General features: G+C 36.1%; 1 protein-coding gene across 1 annotated transcript in view; it reads left to right on the top strand.

The window, feature by feature from the left end:
* Positions 1-20,875, top strand: part of PCNX2 (pecanex 2) — a 395,633-nt gene that overhangs the window by 4,123 nt on the left and 370,635 nt on the right. The window contains exons 2-4 of the mRNA XM_072647501.1: positions 18,213-18,418; positions 18,955-19,075; positions 20,463-20,499. Coding sequence (XP_072503602.1) covers positions 18,213-18,418; positions 18,955-19,075; positions 20,463-20,499 — 364 coding nt within the window. The remainder of the gene's footprint in view (positions 1-18,212; positions 18,419-18,954; positions 19,076-20,462; positions 20,500-20,875) is intronic.

Below are 20,875 nucleotides of genomic sequence, written 5' to 3'. Positions count from 1 at the left end.
ACTTTTCCAAGTTTATCCCTTTACCTGTATTGGAGGTTGACTACATTTCAGGCAATTTTCTCCTTAGGCACAGCTATAGAAGCAATTAAAAGACTAATCTTCATTGAATTTAAAGTACATTTACTAGTCATCTAGTGTGTCTAATGCCCTATTATCTCTCTTCTCCCTGGTATTCCCCATTCCCTATATATTCTTATATGAATTTGACATCTTTGGTTCTGTAGTATTATGTTTATAATGTTGATTTCATATAACACCTATAGTTTAGCATCATTTACTATGTTTATTAACTCAGATGGATAATGAGATGTAGTGGTCTCTGAGTACAAGTCAGACCTTTGATGTATACTGGTTTTGTGACCCTGGATGAGTTATTTAATTCTCAGGGCCCTGGACAACTCTCTGCAATGATTAGTAACTGCAGGGTTGTACACTTGTATCTTTGGAAGGAAGTTCCATTGAAAATGAATGATGAGCTGGCTAGTCCCAGAATGAAATGGAAGAAGTCAGTGGGCTTGGATCCTACTTGAGAAACTATGTGGCTCTTAGAATGATCCCAAGTTTATCCTTACCACCAAAGCCCATTTTTTTTTTATAAATTAAATTTTATTTTCTGCAATCAACAAAAATCTGCCTTCTTTCTCTTTTATCTTCCACCCAAAAAGAAATAAAGAAAATAAGAAAGAAAAAAACAAAAAAACCCTGTCATATGCATGTATAGTCAAGCAAACCAAATTTCTACATTGTCAGTTTCTAAAAATATGGCTCATTCTCTATTCACAATTCATCACTTTTCAATCAGGTGCTGGGTAGCGTATCTGTATGAGTCTTTTGAAAATACGTTTAGTCATTGTGCTAATCAGAGTTTCCAAATCTTTCAAAGTCACTAACTTCTTTATAATATTTTTATTATCCTATAAATCCTTCTCTTGATTATGTCCACTATACTCTGCATCAGTTCATCCAATTCTTTCCATGTTTCTCTGAAGCCATCCCCTTTATCATTTCTTACAGAGCAATAGTATTCTATCACATTTTGTTGTTGTTTCTGGCATTCCAGTCATGTTCAGCTCTTTATGACCCAATTTGGGGTTTTCTTGGCAAAGATATTGGAGTAGTTTGCCATTTCCTTCTCCAGTTCATTTTACAGATGGTGAACTGAGGCAAACAGGGTTAAGTGATTTGCACAAGGTCACACAGTCAATAATTGTCTGAGTTTAGATTTGAACTCAGGAAGATGTATCATCCTGACTTCAGGCAGATCACTCTGTCCACTACACAACATAGCTGCCCTTTCTGTCATATAGACATGCCATACATATGTCCTAACTTGTTCAGTCTTCCGTACTTGATGAGCATTCCCTCAACTTCCAATATGCTGCCAACAAAAAATAAACTATATTTTTATACATCTTCAGTTAGTTTGTTTTACTTAGAGCTAAACTCTTCCTTAACCTATTCATCGTCTTATTTCCTCTTCTTTCACCTTCCCTGATAGTGAAATGTATTAAGTTCAAATTTCACCCTTTCTGATTCTGTTTTGTCTTGATGATATTAAAATAAAAAGAAAGAAAAAGAATATTCTTGGTGGGAGGAGGGGAGATGAATATGTTAACACCAGCTAATAGAGCCATTTTTAAAAGTTATGCATCATCTCACATTATAATGTAAATGGTTTATCCTTGTTGAATCCCTTATAATTGTTCATTTAGGTTTACCTGCTTATTGATTCAAGTTGTTTTCACCTCAAAATATCTATGTAGCTATAGTCTTTTGATCATAATGTTTGGAAGTACTCTATTTCATTAAAAGTCCATTTTAACTATGTAGGATTATCCTCGCTTTTGCTGGGTTAAATTATTCCTTGTTGTAAGCCTATATCCTTTGCTTTCTAGAATATTATATTCTTAAGATCTCCAACTTTTTATGCTGATGGCAGCTAAGTCATGTGATCCTGACTGGATAAAGAAAGTGAGCCACTCATATAGAAGAATGTGGAATAGATTGACCAAGGGTTTCAATAGTATCCATATTAAAATATTAAAAGAACCAGAGGAAGGCATCCACTATATTGTGATGCTCTGTGAAAGACTTATTCAATGAAAGTCTTCTGCGATGCTTTGTGGAAGACTTATTCAACGTCATGAGCCAGATGAAAATGTGTGGAGAGGCTGCCAATGAAAATAATAACTACACTGATACTATCACAGCTTTATTGGAGTACGGAGATGTCTAACTCATTCCCCTATTTCATTGTAATAGAACCATTTTCCCATACTCCATTCAGAAGAAAACTATAATATATTACCCATTTTTAGAACTTTTGCTCATTTTTTCAGTATTGATGTCATTATTAATTATTTGAATTTATATTAATATTCACATTTGATATGGTACCTTTTAAAAATGCTCATCAAATATCTTGAAGTATTGTGCTCTAATTTTGAGATTCTTATAAATGTTATCAAGTTTCCCTAAAAGTAATATTTTTAAAATTCTATGGCTCATCACTTGTTACATTTTAGAGTGAGTTAAAAATCTGACCATCTAGAATTAACAAGCTGGGAGAAATGATAAAATTAGCAATTATATTGTGCTTTCAAGTTTCCAAAGTGCTTTTTGTATGTTAACTTATTTTATTTGATCACCAAATAACCCTGTGAGACAGAGACTGATATTATTCCCATTGTAGATGTGAGGAAATTGAGGGTAACAGAGGTTAATTGGCTTTCTCAGCGTCACACAATTCAAAAGCATATGTGAAAATATTAAAACACTGTTCTTCCTGACTCCAAGCATTCTATGCACTATGCCATCTAGTAGCAAGTGGAAGTACTACTGAAAATGTGAGGTGTGACTTTAAAGTACAGAAACTGATTTAGAGATGGAAGGGACCACAACAGTCATGCGGGTCATGCCATACCTCAAAGGAATCCATATATGCATACCAGGCAAGTGATCACCCTGTATTTGCTTCAAGATCATCAATGAGGCAGAATCTCCAGAGGTGGACCATTTCACTTTTGGACAGCCTTCAATTGCCAGAACTTTTTTTTTTCTCCAAATCTCAAACTTAAGTTTACTTCTTTTCAACTTCTACTTATTGCGCCCATTTCTACCCTCTGAGGTTCAATACCTCTTCCACACAACAACCTTTCAAATATACTTGAAGACATCTTTCCTGTCTTGTATGTACCTAGTTATTTACATGTTGTCTCCCCCGAAAGAATTTAAGCTCCTTGAGGATGGGATTTGACTTTGCCTTTCTTTGTACTCCCAGAATTTCTTACAGTTCCTGGCACAGAAGAGCCTAAAAATGTGTTGATCATCTGCTCTAAATTAAATCTTTATTTCTTTCACCCTGTTGTCCTATGATGTAGCTTTAAGGACTTTCACTACATGTATTTCCTCTCCAACTTAACATTTTCCTTCTTAAACTGTGGTGTTTAGAACATATTGCTCTAGATGTGGTCTGACCAGGGCAGAATACATAGGGGCTATTCTTTCTTCTTCATCTATTTTTGAAAGTTATGCCTTTCATAATGCAGTCCAAAACTGAATTGTATTTTTTCCACTTAAAGGTGAGTTTAATTTGTGAAAATTAAAAGTAAAAGAAAAGGTTAAGTTTGGTGGAAAAAGGTGGGAGATCAACCTATTAAAGCCTGAATGAAAAATATGGAGACCGGTTTTCATGTAGTGTTTAAATGTGCACTAAGTCTGATACATCTTTTCTTGGCTTCTCCTTAATTGTGCTTCATAAATGAATGCTTTTCACTTATGCATCTTCAGTCTCTCCTTTTTCTTCTCTTTAGCCTACAACCATGCCTAAATCTTCCTTAAAGATTCCCTAAAAAAAGAAAACCCTCCCTCAGTCTGGCCACTCCTTTCAAGTTAGTATCTTTCCTTTTTACTGCAAAATTTCTGGAAAGCAGGATCACTATTCTTGTTCTTTTATCACCATTTCTCCTTAATCTTTCATAATCAAGCTTCTATCTCCACTACTTAATTTTAAAATATGGTGATGATGATTATGATGATGAAGATAATAAGTGGCAAAGTACCTAAAATGAACTCAGAATAAGGAAAAATTGAGTTTGAATCCAGCCCCAGACACTTAACTAGCTGCAACACACTGGGTAAATCATTTAACTTCTCTTAGATTCAGCTTCCTTATCCCAATAAATATAACAAGAGCACTTATAGTATATGGTTGTGAGGATTGAATGAGAAATATATATGAGTAAAGTGCTTTGTAAGGCTTAAAGCATTTAAGAAATGTTAACTATTACTTTTGTTTGTATGTATATGTATATATACATACATATACAGAGAGAGAGAGAGAGAGAGAGAGAGAGAGAGAGAGAGAGAGAGAGAGAGAGAGAGAGAGAGAGAGAGAGTCTTCTTTGATGCTCTGGGCAACCGTCTGAGTCTGGTATTACTTTTCCTGTTTCCAATTTCAGTAGCAACCTCTTTATCATCAAAACCAACAGACATTTCTGTCCTCATTTTTTTGACTTCCTTGTGGTATTTGATACCAGAGATCACCTCCCTCAACACACTATTGACCTTCCAGTAGAGTTTTCCTCTGGTGACTCCCCTGTCTCCTTTGCTGGCTCCTCATCCTCTTTCCAGGGCGGCTAGATGGTGTAGTGGATAGATCACCAGGCCTGGAGTTAGGAATACCTGAGTTCAAATATGGCCTCTAACACTTACTAGCTGGGTAAGTCCCTTAGTCCTTTTTGCCTCAGTTTTCTCATCTGTAAAATGAACTCTAATATCTTTGCCAAGAAAACCCCTAATGGAGTCATGAAAGACCAGACACAACTGAAACAACTGAACAGCAATATCTTTTTGCTACCCCTTAAAGGTTCCCAAGTTTCTTCCCTTGATCTTATCTCTTTGTGTTTGTGGTAATTATAGTGCCTACTCCCATATCTTTTATCATTACTTTGACACAGTTGAATTCTGAATCTTTACCTTCAACCCCAATCCCTCTTCAGAATTCTAAGTCCACTATTCCATCTTTCTGCTCACTATCTTCTTTTGCATGGCCAACTGGCATCTTAAACTCAACATGTCTAAAATTTTAACTTGTAGTTTTGATTCTCCTCCTTCTCAAACTGCTGCTTTAATGTCTTTGTCTCTTGTTGGCACCACTAATTCAGATTCATACTGTTGAATTTATCCTTGACTCTTCCCTGCACCTCACCTTGCATAGTGAATCAATTGTCATGTCTTGATGCTTCTATTTCTATATCTTTTTCCTCTTACCTTAATTGCTACTGCAATCATCTTTGTTCATTCTATCTAAATTTCTCACCTAGAAACATTTTAATTTTTTTTTAATTTTCAGATCTTTATTTTCTTCTTCCTACCTGTCCTTTACTCTTACTAATTGAGAAAACAAGAAAAAAAAAACTAAGTATAGTCAAGCAAAACAAATTACCACATTCTTCACAATAAAAAGTTTTATGTCCAAATCTGTACTCTGAATCCGTCCCCTCTCTATCAAGATGTGAAGAGCATGTTTCTCCATGAGTCCTCTGGAATTGTGTTTGGTCATTGTGTTGATCAGAGTCACTGTGTCTTTCAAAGTTGTTTGTCTTTACAATGTTGCTAACATCATACAAACTGTTCTTTTGATTGTGCTCACTTCATGCATCAATTCATACAAGTTTCTCTGAAACCATTCCTTTCATCATTTCTTATAGCACAACTACATTCTATAACATACACATACCACAACTTGTTCAGTCATTCCCCAAATGATGGACACTCCTTCAGTTTCCAATTCTTTGCTACCAGAAAAAAGCTGCTAGCACTCTTTGTGGTGGCCAAAAACTGGAAATCAAGGGGATGTCCATCAATTGGGGAATGGCTGAATAAATTATGGTATATGAATGTAATGGAGTACTATTGCACCATAAGAAATGATGAACAAGAAGACTTCAGAGAAGCCTGGAAGAACTTATATGATCTGATGCTGAGCGAAAGGAGCAGAACCAGGAGAACTTTGTGCACAGCAACAACCACAGTGTGCGAGAGTTTCTTCTGGTAGACTTGGCACTTCATTGCAATGCAAGGACTTAAAAATATTCCCAGTGGTCTTTTAAGGAAAAATGCCTTCCACATCTAGAGAAAAAACTGTAGAATTCAATCACAGAATGTAGGAGATCATTTTTGTTTGTATGTCTATTATGTTTTGGTTTGTTATATGATTTCTCCCATTCATTTTAATTCTTCTACACAGCATGGCTATAGTGAAAATGTATTTCATAGGAATGTATGTGTAGAATCTATATAAAATTGTATGATGTCTTGGGGAGGGAGGGGGAGGAAGAGAGGAGGTTGGGGAAAAAAAACTAAGTTATAAGATAGTGACTGTAGAACACTGAAAATAAATAAAATTAATTTAAAAATTTAAAAAAGAAAAAAAGCTGCTATAAATACATATGGTTCCTTTTCCTCTTTTCTTTGATCCCTTGCTAGGAGTCAGATCTTATTATCATCCCCATTTTACAATTGAGGAAACTAGGCAAAGGTTAAATGATTTTCCCATGCTTATACTGATAGCAAGTGTCTGAGCTCAGATTTTAACTCAGGTCTTTAACTCAGGCTCCCTGCCCCACACGGCTGCTTAGGTGGCAAACAAAATATTCCCACAATGGTCATTTAAAAAAAATCCCTATTCTGTATATAAATCCAATCTGTGTGTCCTGAGGTAGGTAACATTCTTCTTTATCAGTCCTCTGGAATCATAGTTGATCATTTCATTGATCCTAATTCTTAAGACTTTTTAAAAAAAATTTTAATTTTTAAATTTTATGTATATATTTTTTATAACATTGATGTTAAACTATAACATGTTCTTCTGGTTCTGCTCCCTCTGCATCAACTCATACACGTCTTTCCACTTCTCTTTGAAATTGTCATTTTCCCTTCTCTGGTAGCTCAATGGTATTCGATTACAATGATATAAAACAATTTCTTCAGCAAGTTCTGAGGTTCCGCCTCACAACACTGAGATTGATAAAGTTGGCACAAAAGAAAATGACAAATGTTGGAGAGACTGTGGAAAGACAGGAATGAAGGAAATAGGTATTTATTAATCACCTACTATGTGTTCGGCAATGTGCATTACACATATTATCTCATTCAATCCTCGTAACAACCTTGGGATGTAGATGAAAGTCTTATCCTCACTTTACAGTTGAGGAAACTGAGGCAGATGAAAGTTTACGTGATTTGTCCACAGTCAGATGGCTTACATATGTAAGTAATGCTGGAGTCCTGGGAAACAATTACTCGCTAAGAGTTCTCCATACATGTGTTACTCCTCTTAGAAGTGTCTCTTAAAGGAGAGGCAGGAGACCTAAAGATGTACCCAGCTTTTAGACAGAAGTTTCTGGAGATGACTGTATCTTAAAGTAATTTCCATGAGGAAATTCTTGGTTGCAAACATACTGTTGCCTTTATTTGTTTGAACGTTGGCAGGAGCCTCCAAATTATTGTGTATCTAGGTGTTGATTAGAAAATGTCTCATGGGTAGAGATAAAAAATATGAAGTGGTGAAATGGGGAGTAGGCATTATATAAAACCTTCTATGTACCAAGTACTAGGCTAAGTGCTTTTTACAAAGGTTATCTCATGTGATCCTGACAACAATCAGATGAGGTATCCCCATTAGGTAAACAGCTTAAGGATTCCAGGGTCATACAGTTAGTAACAGTCTGAAGCTAAATTTGAACTCTGAGCTTCCTGACTGAAGGCCTAACACTCTATTTACTGTGTCAATGGCTGCCTCTGTGGAGGGACTTCCCTTGAAGTCAACAGTAAAGATTTTTCCAGAATATCTCCTATGATGGAAGTATCATCTCATTCACCTTATATGATAAATGGGAAAATTGAGGCATAGAGAAGTCCACATCCTACAATCCATTTTGGACTTATAACTGATACTTAAAAACATGTGACTGACAGTCTGGAGCTCAACTAATTAGCTCCCAGTGCTGGGATTTCACAGCTTCCTTTGAGAAGAAAGATTAAAAATATGAGTCAGGGCCACATTATAGACTCTAATCAGACTTTGTGGAGAACTATCGAATTTGTTAGAGCAAAGTACTGACTCCGTAAAGGGCAATTTGTGAAGTCCAATCTTATTGTTTGCAAGAGTTGGATTGAAAGAGATGTTAGAAAATGGGTGACCAGTTAGGAGACCAGGACCATATTTCTGCAAGAGACAATGAGAGGTCAAAGTAGTGATAGCAGTGGGAGAAGAAAAGAAGGGATGGATATGAGAAACATTTTGAAGGAAGAATTAAAGGGACCTAGTGATTATATTGGATTGGTGATTAGAGCATGAAGGAGAAAAAGATGGAAAGATGACTAAAGTTTCAAGCACCAATGACTGGGAGAATATTGGTATTATCAATAAAGATTGGACAGTTAGGAGAAGAGGGTACAATAGGTATGGGCAAGAGAAATCCAGAACTCAGACAATGTCTGGAAAATGACTAAGATGCCTCTATAGCAATAAGAATCTTGACATTAAACCAACAGTGGCTCTCTCTCAGAAGCTTTCTTCCCTTTTTCCTTAAAGCAGGAGCCAAGTCCCACACATGATTGACTTGGACTCATCAGGGAGAGCTAAATAGGCATATGTGGGTGTAGTCAGGGGAATGAGTGACGAGAGGTGGGAAAAAGAAAGACAGCCCCTAAAAGTGATCAATCCTGTTTCTCACAGAACATTTATTCCTGTCATTGAGTGATTCCAGGTGACTGAACTGTGTGTTGGATCTTTTAGAGAACTCAGTCACAATTCATTAGATTCAAGTTCAAACTGTCAGGCTGCTGTCATCTAAAGCACACACTCCCTTCTACATTTTTTTTTCACATCACAGAGGGAAGATGGCTAAGAATCGTTGACATAAAATCTAGAACACCCCTTCCCCCAAATCAGACAGTTTCACAATTTTACTGCACCTTGAAGAATCCTCTTTTATGGGACCCCTAATACTACAGAGTCTGATTAAACAGTAGCTATACACATACCAAGGGTAAGTCTGCTCACTTAGCATCCTGTTTTTATCTAATCAGTTCCTTTTAGAAGGTACTACTACTGACCAGTGTGAATTGTTTTAGAATAACATTTTTTGAGGTACATTGCTTTAAAATAGTAAATATTTTGATATTAAAATGCATTAAATCCAATATTAATTGGTGGGGAGGCTTGGAATTTTGTAGCTTATTATATTCCCCACATTCACTTGTGGTTTGGGAGCACTTAAGAAGACTAGATACATTATGAGAGCTCTGCTGAGCTGAACTCATGTCTTAGTGTGTTAATGGTTTTGCCTCCTGAGAAACCTATTTAAGCTTTTACTGAGAAATTAATATCTGAGTTCTCCACATAATATGTATTTCACAAAATGTAATGTGCATATGTGATCATTTAGATTTATATCACTACATGCTATTACCTATATATAATTATATATTTGTATTATTTGTATCATACTTTCAATATAGCAGAATCAGGTATAGTTTTTATTTCATTATAATACTCGTTATTAACATGATTCTTATTTATAACCCTGACAATAGGTAATCTTTTGGATTAGTAATAGAGGACGTTGAATTTCAAACCCATATAACTGTAATTTAGCAAATGAGAATCTAAATGCATAAAGGTATACACTGTATGAGTCCAAGTAGCAATACTGTACTTGCCTTTAAATGACTTGATTGATTGACTGAAACCATTGTTTCTGTGTAAACATTTGCAAATATAGGTTTTTTAAAGGTCACTATCCATTAGCATAATGACTTCTAACCTAAAAGACAACACAAAACTAGGCTCATTGTTGTTGAGCTATCAAAATTCTAGCCATCATTGGGTTGTAACCTCCTCTACTTTCTGCCCTGAAGGCAGAATCCTAGTGTGGATGCAAAAGACATCAATTCCCTTTGGATGCTACAAGAGTTTATTTCACTTGACTCTAATAATGTGGAGGGCTTTTCTACCTGACAGGTTTTCATGTGGTAGATATCCCAAGGATCCTATCAGGTTCATGAGTATAACTTTTATATGTATCATTATTTTTCAGTGCATGCTCCTTAGAATTACCTCCCTGTTAAACATCCTGTCTTTATTCACTTTTAACCATGTTTTGCTGGAGACTATAGATACTGAGGTTATTTGTGGATGTTTATACTAGTGTTAAGAAAGAGAAGCCTTCTATATTCTTTTTAATGTTTTGTTAATTGGCTTGATTCATGTGCCCTTTCCCTTTCTGTGCTATGTTTGGTAATGGTTTGGCCTGGTATCTTAATTCCAGTAGAGCATACATTCAATGTTGTGATATCTAGTGCTAGAGCCATTTTAACCTGATACTCTCCAATGAGAAGCATCTAAATGGCACAGTAGATAGAGCACTAGTTCCAAAGCCAGTAAACTATCTATGTGACCCTGGACAAATCACTTAAACTCTGTCTGCCTGTTTCCTTAACTGTAAAATGGAGATAATAACCTATTTCACAGAGTTGTTAAAGTGGGGGTCAAATGAGATAATATTTGTAAATTGCATAATACAATGCTTGGCAAATAACAGGCATTTAATAAATGCTTGTTTGTCCTCCACTTTTTAAATGGAAAGAAAAATGAACAAAGCCCGCAGAAAGTCTGTCTGTCTCATCAAAATTTCAGTGCCCTTGGAGCTACTAACCAATGTCCACCACTACTACTAGCTATCCCAGGATAACATCTACTGCTCCACAAGTTACTACTGCATTGAGAACACAGGCCAGGCAGTGATTTGCTTTAGTAAATTTGTGGACATCACTTCCACTAAAGTCATAAAGAAAAGACTGAAGGAAGTAATTTTATTTGAGGTTTCATCCACCAATGAAAGAAAAGCATGTACAGGTACAGGCATGCTCTTTAGTAGCATATCCCTGGTACGTAAGCTAGGAACACAGCTCAATAGAGAACAATAACTCCAATGTCTCATTGAAATATGGAGATGACACTGGGCTGTTGAAAGCTATCCTACCATAGCATTGGCTCTGGCAAGTGCTACAAAGTGGGATAAATTTAAGTGTAGGCCCAGAAGATGAACTATAACTAGCTTAGTTTAGATCCTTACTTCCAGGTTGGTTAATGGGTGGTGAATTTTTTATGTATGGCATCTCTCTTTCTAAAAATATATTATTTATTTATTTTTCTGTTCTCAATATTCACTTCTACAAGAATTTGAATTCAAAATTTTTCCACATCTCTCCCTACCCTCTACCCCAGGACAGCATGCACCCCATACACCCCTTCCTCCAGTCTGTCCTCCCTTCTATTACCCACCCTTCTTCCTTCCCCCTTCCCCTCTGTTTTCTTCTAAGGCAAAAGAGATTTCTATACTCCATTGCCTATATATCTTAATTTCCAGTTACATGCTAAAACAATTTTTAACATTCATTCTTAAAGCTTTGAGTTCCATATTCTCTCCTTCCCTCCCCACCCACCCTCATTGAGAAAGCAAGCAATTCAATATAGGTCATACATATGTAACAATGCAAAGCACTTCCACAATAGTTATGTTGTAAAAGACTAACCACATTTCCCTATGTCCTATCCTGCCCTCCATTTATTCCTTTCTCTCCCTTGACCTATCCTCCCACAATAGTGTTTGCTTCTAATAGTGCCTTTCCCCAATTTGCCGTCCCTTCTATTATCTTCCCTCTCCTATCCTCTTTCCTCTTGCCTTCCTGTAGAATAAAATAGATTTCCATATCCAATTGCATGTGTGTTATTCCTATGTAAACCAAATCCCTTGAGAGTAAGGCTCACTTGTTTTCTCTCATCTCCTCCCTCTTCCCATCCATTGTAAAAGTTCTTTCTTCCCTCTTTTATGTGAGATGATTTGCTATATTCTACCTCTCCCTTTCTCTTATTCCTAGTACATTCCATTCAACAATAAATTTTATTCTTTGGGTATTCTCCCTTCATATTCAGCTCCCCTTGTGCCCTCTGTCTATGTGTATATATGCACATACACACATACATGCATGTGCATATACATACATACACATATATAATGTACATATACATACATAGCCATACACTTCTCTCTAACTATTCTAATATTGAAAAAGGTCTCATGAAGTACAAATAACATTTTTTCATGTAGGAATGTAAATAGTTCAACTTTAATGAGTTCCTTAAGGCTTATTTTTTCTGTTTACTTTTTCATGTTTCTCTTGATTCTAGTATTTGAAAGTCAAATTTTCTATTCAGCTCTGGTCTTTTCACCAAGAATGCTTGGAAGTCCTCTATTTCCTTGAAAATCCATTTTCCCCTGAAGTATTATACTCAGTTTTGCTGGGTAGGTGATTCTTGGTTTTAATCCTATCTCATTTGACCTCTGGAATATCATATTCCAAGCCCTTTGATACCTTAGTGTAGAAGCTGCTAAATTCTCTGTCATCCTTATTGTATTTCCACAATATTTGAATTGTTTCTTTCTAGTTGCTTGTAATATTTTCTCCTTGACCTGGGAACTCTGGAATTTGGCTACAATATGCCAAGGAGTTTTCCTTTAGGGATCTCTTTCAGGAGGTGATTGGTGAATTCTTTCCATTTCTATTTTACCATCTGGTTTTATCATATCTGGGAAGTTTTCCTTGATAATTTCATGGAAGATGATGCCTAGCTCTTTTTTTTGATCATGGTATTCAGATAGACCAATAATTTTTTAATTATCCCTCCTGGATCTATTTTCCAGGTCACTTGTTTTTTCCAGTGAGATATTTCACATTGTCTTCTATTTCTTTCATTCTTTTGGTTTTGTTTTGTAATTTCTTGGTTTCTCATAAAGTCATTAGCTTCTGTCTGCTTCATTCTAATTTTTAAAGAACTATTTTCTTCAGTGAGATTTTGAACTTCCTTTTCCATTTGGCTCATTCTGCTCTTTAAAGCATTCTTCTCCTCATTGGCTTTTTGGATCTCTTTTGCCATTTGAGTTACTCTAATTTTAAAGGTATTATATTCTATAGCATTTTTGGGGTCTCCTTTAGCAAGCTGGTGACTTATTTTTCATGATTTTCTTTCATCACTCATTTCTCTTTCCAATTTTTCCTCCACCTCTCTTACTTGATTTTCAAAATTCTTTTTTGAGCTCTTCCATGGCCTGAGACCATTGCTTATTCTTTTTGGAGGTTTTGGATGTAGGTCTTCCTCTGATGGTGTACTTTGTTCTTACTCATCCAAAAGGGTGGAAGAAACTACCTTTTCACCAAGAAAGTAACCTTCTATGGTCATTTTCCCCCTTTTTTGGACATTTTCCCAGCCAGTTACTTGACCTTTGAGTCCTTTGTCAAGTGGAGGATATACTACCCTAAGCTTCAGAGGTTTTATGCAGCTGTTCTCTGAGATATCTGTATGGACCTGTAAGTTCTCAATTCCTCCAAAGTGATACAATCAAGGGAGAGGTGTTTACTACTCTCCTGGCCTGTGCTTTGGTCTTTGAGCAACCTCAAGTACTCTTTTATGCCTGGAACTGTGAGTAGGCTTCCCTCTCCACAGCCACCACCAGCTCCACCATGCCAACATTTCTCCTCACCCCAGGACCACCACTTAGGACTGAGACTCAGATCAGCTTTTCAATTCCCCCATGGTTTCTAGACCAAGAGCTCCAAAAGTGGACTTTGCTGCCTCATTGGCTGCTGCTGCCTTGAGGCACGGGCTGGGGTCAGACCTTGCTCCCTGGACCTTGCTCCCAGGACCTCACGCCCTTCTCAACCAGGTGAAAGAGCTTTCTCATTGACCTTTGAAGCTATCTTTGGGGCTTATGGGTTGAGAAATCTGGGAACTGTAGCTGCTACCTATGATTCTGCACCCTGAAGCCTGCCCCAGTCCTGTCCATGCTATGTGGCCCAGTCTGGGCTGTGCTCCGCTCTGAGCCCAGTGCGATAGACCTTTCCTGTCGGCCTTCCAGGCTGTCTTGGGCTGGAAATCTGTTTCACTCTGTCATTTTGTGTCTTGTACTGCTCTAGAATTTGTTTAGAGTCATTTTTATAGGTATTTTATGGGCTATGGGGAGAGAGCTAAAGCAGGTCCGTCCTTCTCCTCCCTGCATGGCATCTATAAAAGAACATTTACTAAATCCCGCAGTCTGTAAAAGTACATTTTACATTGGAGTAAAAGTACCCATAACAGCAAAATTATATGTAGTTCCCCCTCTGCCCTGCTTTCCTCCCTCACCTATCCTTCATGTAAGGAAGCAAGCCAACCCCAAGCTTCCATATGCTTTACTAGAATATTCACTGAACATACTCCAAAAGGGGAGCTAGGTGCATGCTCAGTAAGTATTCCAGTCAAGCATATGGAAACTGGGGAGGGGAATTGGGGGGAAGAGTAGAGGCAAAAGAGTCTTATACCCAACTCTCTGGCATTCTGAAGTCAACAAATAGAGTTATTTGCAAAAATAAAGAAATACTAAACGAAGATGCATTCTAGACACTAGAAGAAATCAGAGGATTCTCATGCTCTTGAGGGATTTCTAACTATTTCCCAATGCAATTTTACATATCATTGTATTCATATGTTGTCTTTAGAAAACACAAAAAAGGAACATCTCTACGTATAGAACTTTTAAACTAAGTTTTTTGAGTATTTTAAAATCATGCTATTGTACATTGAGAACTGGAAGGAATCTTTTCCAATTCCCTCATATTGCAGTTCAAAATAATGAAGCTCATAGAGGAGGTCAAGGGACTTGTTCAATGTCAAAGAGTTAATAAGTTGTTGAGCTAGGATTTGAACCTAGTCTGTTAATGACAAATCCAGTGCTTTTTCCCCTGTATCTCAAAATCATTAACTAAAAATTTCAAATGTAAACACTAACTTAATTAGAATTTTTATATTGATGATTCACCTGTCTGGATGTCATGAGAGAATGAGAGAAACTTCATAAATTAATTTTCCAGATCATTTGACACTTACCTCCTTAAGTGCCCAAACTTGTTTTATTTGAACTGGTTTTGATGGATATGTTTCTAAAATGTATCACATACTTCGCTTCCAGTTTGAAGTTCACTAAGCATAGTTTGATATTTTCTTAATGATTCTGGCTCATCATTCCTAAGCTTAGTTCTTATATTGTGTTACAATATGATGATGCCTTCTGGGGCTTTGGTGGTTTATGGAAGTTCCCTTAGAGAGTTTTGTTTTTGTTTTTTTTACCTTCTTCTTCATCATCAAACTTTTAGCTGATAATTTTTGCTTGAATCAGTCTAGTATAGTTTCATGCCTTAAAAGTTTCTAATCTTCTAAGGAGCATACTTATTAAAATGGAACTTATCTAAAGTTAGAATAAATAGATTCTGAGTGAAGGCCTTGGGTGGCTTTTATGTGAGTCAAGGAAGCACTGGGATTTTTTACAAGCACTTTGCAAATCGATCTTGGCTACATGGAAGTTTTTTTTTTTCTTTGTCCCTAGTATCTTGTTTCCAGATATCTGACCCCTAATTAGCTGATTAATGAAGACTATGTAGTTTCAGACATTTGAGAAGACCTGCCTTTGCTTACTATTTTGGGAAATACTAACGTGGCTTTGTGATTTCATCATTGTCCAATATTCCCTCCAATAATAAAAATACCTACCCAACCTATGCTATTCTTATCTATATCAGGCCATAATTTTGCCACAGGTTATCTGCCCAATGTGCTGGAGACTTTCACTGTTTTTATTTTCCTCCAACATTATGAAGGTACCATTGGAACATTCTGACAATCCACATTAGCTCTTGCCATGTGACAAGCCCATCTTCTCCTTCTATCAGAGAATTCTTTGGTACCGTCACTTACTCTTGTTCTTTGAAATTCCTCACTGGTCATATGTTGCCACCCACTCACATTTATCATATGCTTTTCCATTGTCCTCTGTGTGGTACGTATTTTTAGGTTTTGAGGCAGCAGGTCCTACTGCCATTTAGCAACATGGATAAAATGTTAAAATTTAAAAAACACGACTTGGGAGCAGTAAAGAGCTTTGCATTTTCCTGAAGGCAGTCCTTAACATTATCTTTTTCCTGTCCAATTCTCAACCCAGTTTATTATCCATCTAATTTAATTAGCTTCATCATCACTGGCTTGCCATACTAGTACATGATAGAGGCAGCCTAGTAGAGGAGAAAAAATCCTAGCTCTGCAGTTAAAATACTTGAGTCCAAATCCTATGTTTGATATCGTCTATGTGATCTTGAAAAAGTCACACAGCCGTCTTGGGCCTCACTTTCTTTATAAGGAAAACAAAGCGGTTGGGTTTTCATGATCTCTTAGGTCTTTTAAAGTTCTATATCTATGATATATGACTTGGGCTTTATAGCATGACCTGTGTAAACATGAAGACCCATGAAAACCCTTATATGCCCCAGTAATTACATTTTGGGAAAGAGTATCTGAAGCAGATGCCATGAAGACTACCAGTGCTTTGTACCTCCTAGCTTCTCCCACCTCTTTCCTACCATTAACTTCTACAGCCTCCATTTACCACCAACCATGTGTGAATCAGAAATCCTTCCTCTTATCAACAATATACCCTCCTGCCTCTCTGTAATGTTATTTCACCCAAAGTCAAGGTTTCTTGGAATCAATTAAAGACATCAGGTGGATATACTTGTAAGGCATTTGTCTTGTATCTAAGCCTGCTCTCAAATATTTAAGGAAAGAGGAAAAGGATTTGATCCAAATTATGTGAACTCACAGGAAATCTTCTTTTAATGTAACATAATAAATGGAACTCGTTTTATTATCAGTTATTTCCGTTAGGATTTTCCTAAGGGTTATGATACCCTCTTTGGTCTCTAAGAAGGCTAAGTGGTGGTATCAAAACTAATGTACTTTAAGAACAGGGATAAGAATGAAGTTATGATCCCTCCCCCCCATCTCCTTTAGTTTCTCTGTAAATGATTTTTTTCCCTCTAGTCAGAATCCCCTGATGTTGTATGAATGGAGATTTCTCCATAAAATGAAACCTTCCAACCTAACAATAGAAAAATAGAAAGACTCTGTTGTGGAATAAAGTTGACAGAGTAGGCAGATATGTTTTATGTGTGGGTAGACTTCTTAAGGATTTAGCAAATTATATTTCATTTCAGGTTGTCTCTTGCATTCCTTCAATTTCCCTTCCTTGTCTCTCTATCTCCCTCTCCCCCTTCTCTGTATATATACATCTATATTACATATGTATTTACATACATGTATATTTCAGAGTGGAGATACATGTAAAACTGGAGGAGAGATGAATGATAATGAGTGGGTGCTAGAAACTTTTGCTGAATTACAATGGCCTCTAGATCTCTACTTAAATCTGGTTTCAAGTATTTTATATCATATAAGAGGTTAAAAAAATGTTCCTGCCACTTATCTTCTGGTGGAAAAAGTAGCTCATTCACTTGTTCATTTAATGACTTAACAAAGTTGATTTCTGCTCCATGAAAATCTATGGCATTTCTCTCTGCCAATCAAATGTTTATTCCTCAAACTAATCAGTATTAATCCCCACATCAAGGGGTGATGAGCAATATCCTGCTATCCTCAGAGTCAAAAGTCTTGAGTTCTATTCCTGATCCTACCATATGCTAGCTAGTCAATTTAGATAATTCAGATAAATTCTTGGCTTCCCAGTTTCTTTGTATGAAAAAAGAGTTGGGTTATATGATCTCTAACATTTCTTCCATTGCTGTCTTTAACTATCTAATAACTCTGACTGAATTTTCTTATCTTCATAAATAGCTGACTGACTTATTTTTAGAAAGCTGCTGGCATCTTCTCCTCCTGTACTCTTTGCATTCCAGACTGCCAGAAGAAGTCATTAAATTTTAGGTTTTATTCCATTCTAACTATGTAATCCAACTTAGAAATACTTCTAGACTTGGTTTCATAGGGTGATATGACCTTCACTAAGTGTCCAGTCTCATCTGTAGCTAGACTGGATCTCAGAAAATGACCTTGTCTGTTGTTAGGACCCTATTTTCTAGCATGTTAGATGCTTTTCTAGAGCAAAGACAATACAAAACAAGTGAATCAGATTTGAGCTATCAGTGTCACATAATTAGGAATTGAAGTAGAAAAGAAATTTGATTATCAGAGTCTGAGAAAATTATAGTGTTGGGGACACATTGCATTTAGATTCCTCTTGATTTCTTATTTTCTTCCTCAGGCTTTCCCTCCAAATGCAATAACCATCTTCATTTACTGCAGTTCCGTGACCATATTCTTCACAGTAATCAAGTTGATCAGTTATCGTCTGCACCTCATGTTTGATGAAGGAGAAGTGGTTCAGCAAAAGAGCTCCTTAAATGCTGAAAGACAGAGTAAACATAAAGAAGCTAATAGTGAAAATATAATTCATCACAAGAGTCCAAGGTAACTATAACAACTTATGGAATCATTTTATAAAACAATATCCTTATTTTGATGGTTTCATTTTTCCTTATCCATTGATGATTCAGTTTGTAAATCTATGCTCAATAAGCCTGCATGTCTGCATTTACATATATCTGATGTTAGTTATATATGTAATTATATTTACATGGTTACAAATATAACGAATATGTGCAATTCTATGTAATTCTATATTTCCCCCTTGTTTTTTCTAGCAATATTATATAAACATGAAACATCTTTTTAGTAAAGCAGCCTGATTATTTATGATAAGCTTAGAGTTTGATCTAAAAATTGGTCTTGATGGACTATTTTACTTTGGGATCATTACTTTTCTAATTCAGTGCTTTGAATTTGCCTTCGAATTCTAAAGAGTAAGAATAAAGTGCCTGTTTCTGGTTATATATGATGACAAAATAGACTGGGAGAAATTGGTTTTGTTATAGAACTATGAAAATTATCATGGCTTCTTTAGCAATATCTCTGCTTTAATTTTTCTCTTCTTATTTTTACATTAGCAATAATAGACAGACCAATAATGGGAAAGTAGAAGAGGTCAATCAAAATCTCTCTACCCCTCCACTTCACTGTAGCTCAAGAGGACACAGCATAAATTCTCATCATTCTTCTGGCTTATTGGTTAGTATTGTCTTTTACTATATAATTGTTTTAACTTCATTTCAAAGTTTATTTTCACCTTTTAACAAGACTATATATTGGAGGTTTATGCTATGAGGTGCTGTTACGTGTATACTGATTTACATTCATTTGAAGACAGACGCATCTGCCAGTTAAATAAAAACAGACTCACAGAGACATTAGTATCAGTCTTGAAGTAAAGAAGACTTGAACTCAAATGCCACCTTTGATATGAATTAGATATAGTAAATGCTGTGTAGATTTGCATCTTGGGTCTTTTTTTACGAATGTGGGCTTGCGTTTAACCCTTTAGAGCCCCGATTTTTACAAATGTAAAATGGGGATAATATTGTCAGTAACAATTACTTCCGAGGGTTATTATAATATTTAAATGTGATGTCTGTAAAGCACTTCGCAAATTTCCCAGCAGTCCATTTGATTGAAATGTAATGAGAGGCAAAGTAGTAGCCCTTGGAGACAGAATGGCCTGTATTCAAATCCTGCCTCTGACAAGGTTGGTTCCAGGTAACCCTGGAAGTCACTAAAAACTTCTCAGTGCCCCAAGTGGCAATGTGACTTCAAGATGCAGAACAAGTGTCAATTTCCATTGGTGGAAAGAATTCTCTTTCAGGGGTTCCCTACATCAATAAAATCATGGGCCCAGACCAAAAACTATATAGGAGCCGAATATTATTATTTTTGTTGTTATCTAGTAGGACTGGGTTTTTTTTCTGCCCTGAAAAGAGAAGAAATAGGTGTGCAGGGAATTTTTCATATGTTAATTGAAATTGCTAGCCATGGACTTTTAGGCCTCTACAAAATTGACTTCTTACTATAAAGGTACAATGTCTCCCAATTCTCAAGCTGTTAAAATTTAAAATTGCACTAAGATTTGAGAGATACTTTCTTCATTTTCTTCTACATCTTTTCAGTGTTCTCAATTTTGACAAGAAAAACTTAACTTCACATTTTGCTCTCTCTCACCTTGAAATGATCAGTTATGCAATTCTTTGTACTTAGAATGCCTCCTGTCCTTCTTTCCATAGAGCCTCATTCTTTCTTTCCTTCAAAATCCTACAATATACATTCCTTCAAAAATAACTCCTGATTCTCATATTTCTGTTCTATCCTTTTTCCTTCTCACTTCCTAAAATACTTTGTACATGTCTCTATATTTGTACAGTTATAATTAATTGTGTAGATAGGAATATATTTGTGATAGTCTTGCTTTACCCACTGGCTCATAAGCTTGTTAATGACAGGGACTACACTCTCTGCCCCCTACAGCACTTTGCAAACACCGTCTGCTCAATGAATGGTTCATAAACTTCTGATAAAAATATATTCAATTTAAGTAATATTGATTTTTTCCATTTCTTTTGTATAGGAATTGCCAGCACAAGAGACAGTTGAAGATCTGAAAGGTACAGTGTCTTTATTGTCCATAGGTAGATAGATAAATAAAACATTTATTAAGCATTTACTATGTGCCAGACATTGTGCTAAGCACTGGACACAAATGTAACGGTTAAAATAAAACAGACCCTATTCTCAAGGAGATCACATTTTAATGGAAGAAGATGATACATACAAGAGGACTGGAAAATAGGAAGGAAGAAATGCCCTGTAGAGAAAGCCATGACGCAACGTCCTGAAAATCAGGAGGAGAGTCAGGAGAGGGAGGAGTTCAGTGGGGAATAATTATTTTAGCTCTTTATATGTATATATATATATACATATATATATATGTAAAGATATATATCTTTACACATATTTTTATATAAATATATTTCTATATAT

The sequence above is a fragment of the Notamacropus eugenii genome, chromosome 2, assembly GCF_028372415.1.
Source record: "Notamacropus eugenii isolate mMacEug1 chromosome 2, mMacEug1.pri_v2, whole genome shotgun sequence".
Taxonomy (NCBI): Eukaryota; Metazoa; Chordata; class Mammalia; order Diprotodontia; family Macropodidae; genus Notamacropus; species Notamacropus eugenii.
Note: the sequence above shows the minus strand (reverse complement) of the source record. Positions and strands in the feature narration are given on the sequence as shown.